This window comes from Rhinoraja longicauda, chromosome 26 (assembly GCF_053455715.1).
Source record: "Rhinoraja longicauda isolate Sanriku21f chromosome 26, sRhiLon1.1, whole genome shotgun sequence".
Classification (NCBI taxonomy): Eukaryota; Metazoa; Chordata; class Chondrichthyes; order Rajiformes; family Arhynchobatidae; genus Rhinoraja; species Rhinoraja longicauda.
In genome coordinates this window covers 16,879,075-16,889,726 of record NC_135978.1, presented here as the reverse complement: position 1 = coordinate 16,889,726, position 10,652 = coordinate 16,879,075, and the positions used below count along the sequence as shown (strand labels likewise).

The following is a 10,652-nucleotide window of genomic DNA, read 5'->3' as shown; positions in this document are numbered from 1 at the left end:
TGTGCGTGAGAGCGAACGGGTCAGTGGGGGCGGGGCGTCTCCCAGTGAAGTTTCCTGGCGTCCCCTCGCCTCCCTCCCTCCCTCCCTCCCTCCAGTTAGTTTGCCGCTCGTTGTCTCCGGGGAACATGGAGTTGTGGGCTCTCCCCGAGGTGGTGCTCAGGGTGTTTGGCGGGTTCCCGGTGCTGGCCGTGTTCTGCACCGTCTTTGCCCTGGCCTTTGACTTGATGAAGAGGTGGAAGAAGTGTGGCAACTACCCTCCCGGGCTCTGCCTTTCCTCCGGGGGGGGGGGGGGGGGGGGGGGGGAAGAAGAGAGAAGAAAGGTCTGAAGAAAGGTCTCGACACGAAACGTCACCCATTCCCTCTCATATATATATATATATAAAGTTAAATTTGTGCAGAGTGTGTGTTCGAACAATACGATGGAAACCACAACAGAGGGGGCTGGGGAGGAAGGATGGGAGGGAAATGGGCAGAAACAGTTAGAAATAATAAATTCAGAGAAATTAAGCAATGGGGAAATATTTAAAAGTAAAAATAACAACAAAATGTGAGTTGATAGATGAGATATATTCTGCACTTTATTGTTTTCATCACACATACTGATCCCCACAACACTGATTACACTGCCAGAGCCACAGCCAACTGCGGGGTTTGCTTACTAAAATGGCGGCCGTTCCGCCCCTTTGTGTACTAACTACACTCCAGTATAGGCGATTTCAACGGAGTGGTCCATCTTGTTAGTCTAGTATTTTTGGTTTAAGATAACAGGATTTGTTGTGCACTACAAAGGCTTCACTTAGAATTCCAAACCTTGGCTGTTAACATTACTTTGTTATTGTACTGAGATTAAATGGCATAAGGAGATAATTGTGGTGATTATAAAATTTACATGAGGTTTCTTTCATGAACATTCTGGGGGGGGGGGGGGGTCCAGAACAAAGGGCAGCAGTTTAAGAATAAGGGGTAGTTCATTTAGAACGGAGATGAGGAAAAGCTTTTTCAGTCAGAGAGTTGTGAATCTGTGGAATTCTCTGCCTCAGAAGGCAGTGGAGGCCAATTCTCTGAATGCATTCAAGAGAGAGCTAGATAGAGCTATTAAGGATGGCGGAGGCAGGAACGGGGTACTGATTGAGAATGATCAGCCATAATCACATTGAATGGCGGTGCTGGCTCGAAGGGTCGAATGGCCTCCTCCTGCACCTATGGTCTATTGTCTATTAATTAAAGAAAATTACAACTGTTCAGTGAAATGGTGTGCTACCCCGTTTAACCAGTGTTTAAGCCCTGTAATATCGCCAACAAAAGTAAACTTAAATCAGTAAATTCGGGCATTGATAGAGTTCCTCAAAAGTAGCTTTGATAGTGCCATGGAGATGATGCATTTGCAAAACCCCATATAAATGAACGGTGGGCTGTGAAACTGTGACAATCATGTTGTTGCATTATTCGCTTGCATGTTAAACATAACAAGTTTGCGGTGGCGCAGATTCCCAACCACGATGTTGGTTTCCTCCGGGTGTTCCAGTTTTCTCCCACACTCCGATGACTTGCAGTTTTGCAGGATAATTGGACTCTGTAAATTGCCCCTAGTGTATCGGGTGTGGTTGAGAGAAAGTGGGATCACATAGAATTAGTGTGAACGGTCGGCATGAATAGGAGGGCACGTTTCCATGCTGTGTCTCTAAACTAAACGAAATTGTATTTACACTTTCTGAAGCTCTTCACTTTAATCTGGACCACCTTACTGCATGGATGGTAACATCCCGTTACTCACCGAGCTTTAATATCTAGGTCTGGTATAAACCTCTACCTGACTCCAGGTTAATTTCAAGAAATTGTCTTTTGGCAGTTTCAGCTGTCTGGGGGTGGTGCATAGATTTAATCTAGTCCGCTGCTCGGGAGGGGGGACAATTAAAGGGAACGCGAAATACCCAGCCTGTACTGTATGACACGGAAACACAAGGAACTGTAGATGTTGGAAACTGGAGCAAAGCACACAGTGCTGGAGTAACTCAGCGGGTCTGATGGGTGGAGTAAATGACAAAGCTAGATATGAGAAAGAAACAAAAGAGTGTCAAGAGGAGTAAAGGCAGATGGAGGGATTTGGGTGCGTGGGTGGGTGAGAAAGTGGAATAGATCCTTTCCATTGCTAACTTTTGTCACTTACTATTCATCAGCAAATCAACCACATTCACCTGTATCCACCTATCACTTGCCTGGCTTTGACACCCTTTCACCTCTTATCCAGCTTTCCTCCCCCCCCCCCCCCCCCCACTACAATCAGTCTGAAGAAGGGTCCCGACACGAAACGTCACCTGTCCACTCCCTCCACAGATGCTGCCCGCCCCACTGAGTTATTCCACCACGTTGGATTCTGTACAAAATGTTTGTTACTCTGTCTCAGATGAGGGAGTGGAGAAGTCCCCAGATGAAATCAGTGTCGAAACGATGATTAATACAGAAGGGTATCTATCGGCAATGAGGTCGCATTGTGGCCTGCATTTGCGTTTATCCCTTGCATGCTCCCCGTGTTTCAGCTGTGTAGCCAGGCCTTTGTGGGGCGGCTCGGCATCTGTCCATCCGCGACTGGATAAGTAAGTATAACAGCCGGGGAATCAATGGCACGAATAATTCACCTCATTGCTCCCGGGATCCCAGCGCTAATGGCAGCATGGGCACAGAATAAACTAGTGCACTAGTGAGAACTTTGCGACTGTTCTGTCTTTGTTCAATGTTGCATTTGGCCTCCGTGAGCGAGTTACAACGACAGCCTCGTGCTTTCTCCCGTCTCCTCCACTTTAAGCTGCGGAAGCAGTACGGCGATGTGATGAGCTTAGACTTTGGGTGGACAAACGTGGTGGTGTTGAGTGGCTACAAGGCCATGAAAGAGGCGCTGGTGAAGAAATCTGAAGATTTTGCGGACCGGCCAGTTCTCCCAATATATGAAAAGATCTTTAAGCGGTTTGGAGAAGGTGAGTGTGAAGTGCGCTCCAGACAGTGCTGGGCACCAGGCTCAGAGGGACCAGGAATTGTCAGATTCAACTGTCGGCATGATGAATGCATCCTGAACCTGGCCAACTGAGTGCCCCGGGAAACGCCTGCCAGAGCACCTTGAGAGGACAGGTGCAGCCTCCATGGGAAGGGGAAACATTACTTGCATGGTGGTGGATGGGGAATGCTGATGGCGAATCCTGGATAAGCCTGATACTTGGAATGCAGGTCCACTGGATAGAAACATGTAAAATAGGTGCAGGAGTAGGCCATTAGGCCCTTTGAGCCAGCACCGTCATTCAATATGATCACTGAAAATCATATCATCCAAAATCAGTACCCCGTTCCCGCTTTTTCCCCATATCCCATGATTCCGTTAGCCCAAAGAGCTAAATCTAACTCGCTCTTGAAAACATCCATTGCTTTCTGTGGCAGACAATTCCACCGATTCACAACTCTCTGGGTAAAAAAGGTTTTTCCTCATCTCAGTCATAAATGGCCTACCCCTTATTTTTAAATTGTGACCCCTGGTTCTGTACTCCCCCACCATTGGGAACATTTTTCCTGCATCTAGCATGTCCAACTACTTAAGAATTTTATATGTTTCTATAAGATCCCCTCTCATTCTTCTAAATTCCGGTGAATGGATGAGGTGCAGCCCCTGGAGATCCGGCCTAAATTTCCCTATTGTCGTTCTGACTCCATCTCCCAGGTCAACTAAGTCCTGGGACATCTTATAGCCAGTGCTCCCAATAATAGGTTACAACATTAGTCTGTTGCCGATGTATTGTCTTTCCGCTGACTGGTGAGCACGCAACAAAAGTTTTTCACTGTATCTTGTGAGACGTGACAATAAACTAAACTAAACTAAACTAATCTTGTCCCTTATAGTTTTCCCCCCAATAACTTCTCTACCACTGCTGTGAGACTCACTGGCTGTAATTACTTGGCTTAATACTTTGGAATAAAGAAACCACATTTGCTGTCACCCAGTCATATGGCACCTCTTGTATGGACTGTAAAGATTTAAAAATCTTTGTCAGGGGGCCAGCAATTATCTCCCCTACCTTACAGAGCAGCCTAGGCTACATCTCAGGTCCAGGGGGGATTTTGAGGTGGAATTGCCAATGCACACCCTTTGGGACCCAGCAGGTTGATCAGTGCCACATTCCTATCCACATTTTCTCAAATCTTTTTGTCACTGAAAATCCTATAGATTGTTTAATCCTGTCTCATGGAGCAGAATATTAACACAATTATATGCTATGAGAAAGAGGATTGTAGGAATACTGTGACTAACCCCCACCACAAAGAGGGCAGGCATTATTACTCCAATTTCCACAGGCTCAATTCTAGGGATGGGCTGAAACCAACATGAATGAAACAACATTCTCATGTTCTGTAGGGATGCTGCCTGACCCACTGAGATGCTCCAGCATTGTGTGTCTGTCTATGAATGTAACTATATTCCTGCTACCTCCATGCAGGTATTGTTCTAGCAAAGTATGGTGACTGGTGGAAAGCGCAGAGAAAATTTGCACTTTTGACGCTGAAAAATTTTGGGCTTGGAAAGAAGTCTCTTGAATTGCGAATTGTGGAAGAGGCTGGATTTTTAAACCAGGCATTTGAAGGTGAACAAGGTGAGTTAATCCTGTGGAAGCCATTGCCTTATTTTTATTGTTGCACTACTTAGTAACGTAGAAAATAGGTGCAGGAGTAAGCCATTTGGCCCTTTGAGCTATCATCATCGATATGGTCATGCCTGATCATCCAAAATCAGTACCCCGTTCCTGCTTTCCCCCCATATCCCTTGATTCTGTTAGCCCTCAGAGCTAAATCTAACGCTCTCTTGAAAACATCCAGTGAATTGGCATATTGTGGCAGAGAATTCCACAGATTCACAACTCTGGGTGAAAAAGATTTTCCTCATCTCAGACCCTTTATTCTTAAACTGTGACCCCTGGTTCTGGACTCCCCCAATACAGGAGCCTTTTTTCCTGCATCTAGCCTGTCCAATACAAGCCCAGTCGACCCATTCTTTCATCATAAGTCAGTCCCGCCATCCCCGGAATTAACCTGGTGAAACTACGCTGCACTCCCTCAATAGTAAGAATGTCCTTCCTCAAATTAGGAGACCTGGTAACTACACACAATACACCAGGTGTGGTCTCACCAGAGCCCTCACCAAGGCAGTGGGACTTGCTTGCTCCTAAACTCAAATCCTCTCGCAATGAAAGTCAACATCCCATTAGATTTCTTTCCTGCAGTTAATTTCACAATTCACTGCAGTCTATTTCTTCACAATTTCTATTGTTTGTATGATCTTAACTTTGGAAAAAAGTCTAATTTATTACCACCCTTTTGCTCCACACATCCGTTCAGGTAGCCCTTTTGATCCTCGCATCCCGTTAACTTATGCAAACTCAAATATTATCTGTTCGATTATCTTCAGATATCGTTTTGAGTATCATGACGAATGGTTCCTTGGATTTTTGCACATACTTGAAGAAAGCTTTGTATTGGAAGGTGGATTTTAGGGCCAGGTAAGGCAAGTTGTTCATTTGACGATCTACCACTTGTGGGCAATGTAGTGCTCTGCCGATAGATCAGTCTCAAATGTATTCCAGCTGGTGGTAGTAGAGAGAAAATAACTGAGTAAATATTATAGATAGGTAACTCGCGGCAGAACTGGACAGTTCTGATATAAACAGAGGATGCAAGTTACGTGAAGTTGTTGAGTTTGATATTGAGTCCAGAAGTTTGGAATATGTTTGAAAGTCGAAATCTATGGAAGCCAGCAGGTCCTTCTTCAGATATGGGGCCCAAAACTGCACACAATATTCCAAATGAGGTCTGACCAGTGCCTGACTCTTAATAAGACCTTAAAGACTGATTGCCATCCAGTGATCTGCTCGTGTCCAAAAATGTTAAGATGGTCGGAAATGCATTGTAGTCATTCTGACAACCCTGTGACAAGCAATGATATAATGATATTGGGATCAATTAGACATTCACCCTAGTAATTGGAGTGGGACAACTGGACGTCTGAGCTATAGAGAGCGAAGGAGGGCTCTTTGACCGAGTCCTGATGCAGGGTCTCAAGTTGTGTTTGATTTTAAAGGCGCACCAACTATCTCAATATTTGGTGACTCGATCACCTTAGTTCAGTAGCACCTCTGCTGGAGCCAGGGGCTCGGTCATTGGCAATGGCAGCTGCCAACGTAGGCTCAGCCATGGGTCATGACTGGACCGGCCCTGCTACCGGACAACCCGTCCCACATTGAGACATCGCTGCACATCCAACCCACCGGCCACTCGATTCTCCCTGGTGTCTTGAACAGTTTTGGTGAAACCTCTTGATACTGGACACTGCTCCCAACTTCCCTTGTTGAACGTTCCCAGCAGGGTATAGAAACCGATTTGATCCGTTGTTACCACCCGGTCGAGACTGTCCAAGGCAGTCACGGCTCCAGGCGGAAGAGGGCTCTGCCCGAGCGGGCTGCCTGCCCCTTGTCCGGGGTTACGTCCGCACCCCGGTGGTTTTAGAAAGGGACTACATGCCGTCCACGGGCACGCTGGGGGATTTCCGGGCCCGCTGGGCACTGCGAGGGGTGGAATGTATCCTCAATAAGGATGGCGATATAGCTGTATAGTAGTTTATTCCAAAGATTTGTCGTGGGTTTTGTTTTGATTTATTTCACTACTGTAAATATTATTGTAAATAATTGATCACATTATTTTTGGTTAAAGGCAGGGGCTCCGTTGATCTGGTACTTACGTAAGATGGCCACCGCATCCGCGCATGCGCAGAACAAACACGTACGCGCCTGCGCAGTTGGGGCCCGTTGATCAGGGCCTGGCCACCTGGGCCTGCCCTCGGCGTACCCGGCTCCCCTTTTCTCCCCGGCCGGCTCAGCACCTTCCCCATGCCGCCAAGTCCAGCAGCTGAGCAACAGTGGGAGAGCCACCGCCGTCTACCACTGAATATCCCCGCACCGGGACGGGACAGGACAGGACTCTCCTCCCCTCTCCCCACCCCCGCTCCACCAATGGCAGCCGCCCGGGCCGGGAGATGGGTTGGTACGACAACCATGGGTTGCTCCCGGGGGTGGAGGGAGGGGGAGGATTGGAGGAGGGTTGTGGATGGAAGGAGGGGTGGGGGAGTGGGGGAAGAGGAAGTGGTGGAGGAGAGGCATCCCTAGGGGGGAGAGGTGGGGAGGGGGGATAGGGTGGAGGGGAGCGGGGGAGGAGAGGGTGCTGCACCAATACAGGAGTGGTTTGGTCCCAACGGGTCCACTTGGTCTAGTTAACATCTAAATTTTAGTCAAATGCTAAAATACTTGATGGTCAGCCCAGTGCTGAAAGAGCACATTTTATGTTGACATAAAGTGAGCAGAATGAGCATTTGCTTAACATTGATAAAGGCTGGGAGTGCAGTGCTTCTGTGAGAGATTAGGCAGGGTAGGTTAAGGCAGGATAACATTGGGACTCTAGACTGTGGTGGTACTCATTTCCGTTCAGTCAGTGTGACTCTGCCAGTGCCTCTTCCGGGTCACTAACCACTCTTGCTCTCACCCCACAGGTCACCGTGTGTTTGGGGGAGCAGCTGGCAAAGACGGAGCTCTTCAGCTTCTTCACATCCTTGCTCCAACACTTCACCTTCTTTCTCCCAGAAAACGAGCCACGGCCGAACATCAGGGAAGCTAAATACGGAATTACCCTCTGTCCACCCCCCTATCGTCTCTCTGCTAAAACCAGATGAGATGTGGGGACATCTCAGATTGGTGCTGCACCACCAACTCAGATATCGCCATTAGGGACACTGTGTACAGTGCCCACTTTAGGTTCCAGTGCACTCTTGATGTGACCCACTTCCCCACCTAAATTGAGAACCTTCTTCCACCTCCCCTTCTTCCACCTAAGATGGCGGCGCCTAACGGCAGCGGCTGACTAGCAGTCTGTCCGTCTTTTTTTTTTTCCTTTTTTTTGTTGTTGTTGTGTGTCGGTGTTGGGATGGTTTTTATATATATATTTTTGGTTGTGTATGTGTGGGAGGGGGTGGTGGTGTGGGTGGGTGTGGGGGGGGGGGGGGACTTTTCTCTTCCTCATGGCGCGGGGTGCGGCTCGGCTGCGGGGCTAACATCCCCCGGTGCGGCTCGGCCGCTGGACTTTACATCCCCCGGTGCGGCTTGGTTGCTGGACTTTACATCCCGGTGCGGCTTGGCCGCTGGACTTAACAGTGCCCGGTGCAGCTCGGCTGCGGGGCTTAACACCGCCCGGTGCAACTCGGCTGCGGGACTTAACATCGCCCGGTGCAGCTCGGCTGCGGGGCTTAACACCGCCCGGTGCAGCTCGGCTGCGGGGCTTAACGTCGCCCGGTGCAGCTCGGCTGCGGGGCTTAACACCGCCCGGTGCAGCTCGGCTGCGGGGCTTAACATCGCCCGGTGCGGCTCGGCTGCGGGGCTTAACACCGCCCGGTGCAGCTCGGCTGCGGGGCTTAACACCGCCCGGTGCAACTCGGCTGCGGGACTTAACATGGCCCGGTGGAGCTCGGCTGCGGGGCTTTACATCGCTGGTGCGGCTCGGCCACGGGACTTAGCTGCGCAAGGCTTGGTCGCGGGCCTTTCATCGCCCGGTTCGGCCGCGAGACGTTTCAGCGCCCGGTGCGGGGACTGTGCGGGTCGGTCGGGGACGAGCTGTCTGTCCGTGGGCGTGGGGAAGAGAGTGGAAGTTTTGTTGCCTCCATCACAGTGAGGGGGTGTTTGGAGTTACTGTGATGGACGTTTGTGTTGGGGTTATGTGTCTTGTGTTCTTTTTTTTCTTCTATGACTGCTATGTAGTTTCGTTCGGTACCGAACGACAAATAAAGCTCTGTTATACTGTTATACTGTCACCCTGACCTCAAACACACCCTGATACCAAACCTATCACAGTGTCTAGAATTAAATCGTTAAATTTGACCAATTATTCTCAATGTCATGTTAATTTGCACGTCATGTTATTCAGGTGTGTGTTAGCCTAATGGCACAATGGGAGTTGTAATCTTGTATTTTTTTTAAAATAAAAATATAAAATAAAGAATGTGCAACCGTAGTGCAATTGATGATGTGGTCAGATGGCACCTCCAGCCAGAATTAATCTCATTTCAAACAGAGGTGAAGAATGTTCCTTGCCTTGTCCACACTGCCTGGAGGATGTGCAAAGTCCACATTTAATCTGAAATAAACATTGTGGCCCCCACCGGCCACTGAACCAACACCAACAGTGACCATAATGATCTGACCCAAGTGCACTGCTCTCCTAATGCAAACGAGTGCCCAAACATTTTACAGCTTGTTTAGTGCTCCGGTAATTAGAAGGATCGTCATTTTGCAGGTACAAGTTTTCAAAAACGTTGAATGGAAATTTTAACTGGAATACGTCCTGATTCGGAGAATACAAATGCATCGGCAACAGGTTCAGCAACACACTTTCATGTAACGAACTCCGATATAGTAGGGTACAGACGAAGACTCCCGAGAGGACAAAGATACATGGAAAGTGTTGGGTTCAAGACGTGGGGTTACCGGACCCGGGTCAGACCCGCCCGCGCCCCCGGGACCAGAGACCACGAGCTGTGAAGGGAAGGGCCATGTAGTGGTTGTATCTGCTCCAACACCCACCGCACACAACAGGGCGTCACTGTGCGTGAGAGCGAACGGGTCAGTGGGGGCGGGGCGTCTCGCAGTGAAGTTTCCTGGCGTCCCCTCGCCGCCCTCCCTCCCTCCCTCCAGTTAGTTTGCCGCTCGTTGTCTCCGGGGAACATGGAGCTGTGGGCTCTCCCCGAGGTGGTGCTCAGGGTGTTTGGCGGGTTCCCGGTGCTGGCCGTGTTCTGCACCGTCTTTGCCCTGGCCTTTGACTTGATGGAAGAAGTGTGGCAACTACCCTCCCGGGCCCCGGGCTCTGCCTTTCCTCGGCAACCTGCTGCAAGGCTTTTTTGCCCTGGTTTATTTTCACCCACACGTTTAGACCGTAATGTTGTATCCTTATTGTTTTGATGTGGTTATGCTTTATTCTTTGTTAACTGTATGTTTGTGTTGTCATTTGTGAGCGGAGCACCAAGGCACATTCCTTGTATATGCACATACTTGGCCAATAAACTCATTCATTCATTCATTCATTCATTCATTCATTCATTCATTCATTCATTCATTCATTCAAGTGGATCTGAACAACCGTGCACGTCATTCGCAAAGGTAAAGACAGCGAGTGGAGAGAGAAGGCGAGAGAGAGAAGGAGAGAGACCGGGGGAAGGTAGCCGCCGCTAAGGAATATGATATAGTTGGAATTACGGAGACGTGGTTCCATGGTGACCGAGGCTGGGAGCTAAACATGCAGGGGTATTCAATATTCAGGAACGATAGACAGAGGAAGAGGAGGTGGGATGACATTGGTGGTTAAAGAGGAGATTAATGCAATAGTAAGGAGAGACATTAGCTTGGATGCTGCAGAATCTGTATGGGTACAACTGCGAAATAGCGAAGGGCAGAAAACGCTTGTTGGAGTTGTATACAGACCACCAAACAGCAATAGGGAGGTTGGGGATAGCGTCAAGCGGGAAATTAGGGATGCGTGTAGCAAAGGTACAGCAGTTATCATGGGTGACTTTAATCTACATATAG

At 48.8% G+C, this 10,652-nt stretch overlaps 1 protein-coding gene and 1 pseudogene across 1 annotated transcript; both read left to right on the top strand.

Moving 5' to 3' along the window:
• Positions 1-2,368: 2,368 nt before the first annotated feature.
• On the top strand, positions 2,369-5,549 carry LOC144606304 (cytochrome P450 2D26-like). Its single transcript, XM_078422268.1, has 3 exons — positions 2,369-2,972; positions 4,479-4,631; positions 5,444-5,549. Exons 1-3 carry the CDS (start codon positions 2,732-2,734, stop codon positions 5,536-5,538), a joined length of 489 nt encoding a protein of 162 aa, XP_078278394.1. The 5' UTR covers positions 2,369-2,731; the 3' UTR covers positions 5,539-5,549.
• A 4,230-nt stretch (positions 5,550-9,779) lies between these two features.
• LOC144606303 (cytochrome P450 2D26-like) overlaps positions 9,780-10,652 on the top strand; it is a 53,942-nt pseudogene continuing 53,069 nt past the window's right edge.

Bases quoted from the DNA above. Each gene is read 5' to 3' on its own strand.
- LOC144606304 (XM_078422268.1), top strand. From the start codon at position 2,732: ATGTTGCATTTGGCCTCCGTGAGCGAGTTACAACGACAGCCTCGTGCT. The intron at 2,973-4,478 runs GTGAGTGTGAAG...ACCTCCATGCAG, and splicing joins CTTTAAGCGGTTTGGAGAAG to GTATTGTTCTAGCAAAGTAT. The intron at 4,632-5,443 runs GTGAGTTAATCC...GATTATCTTCAG, and splicing joins GGCATTTGAAGGTGAACAAG to ATATCGTTTTGAGTATCATG.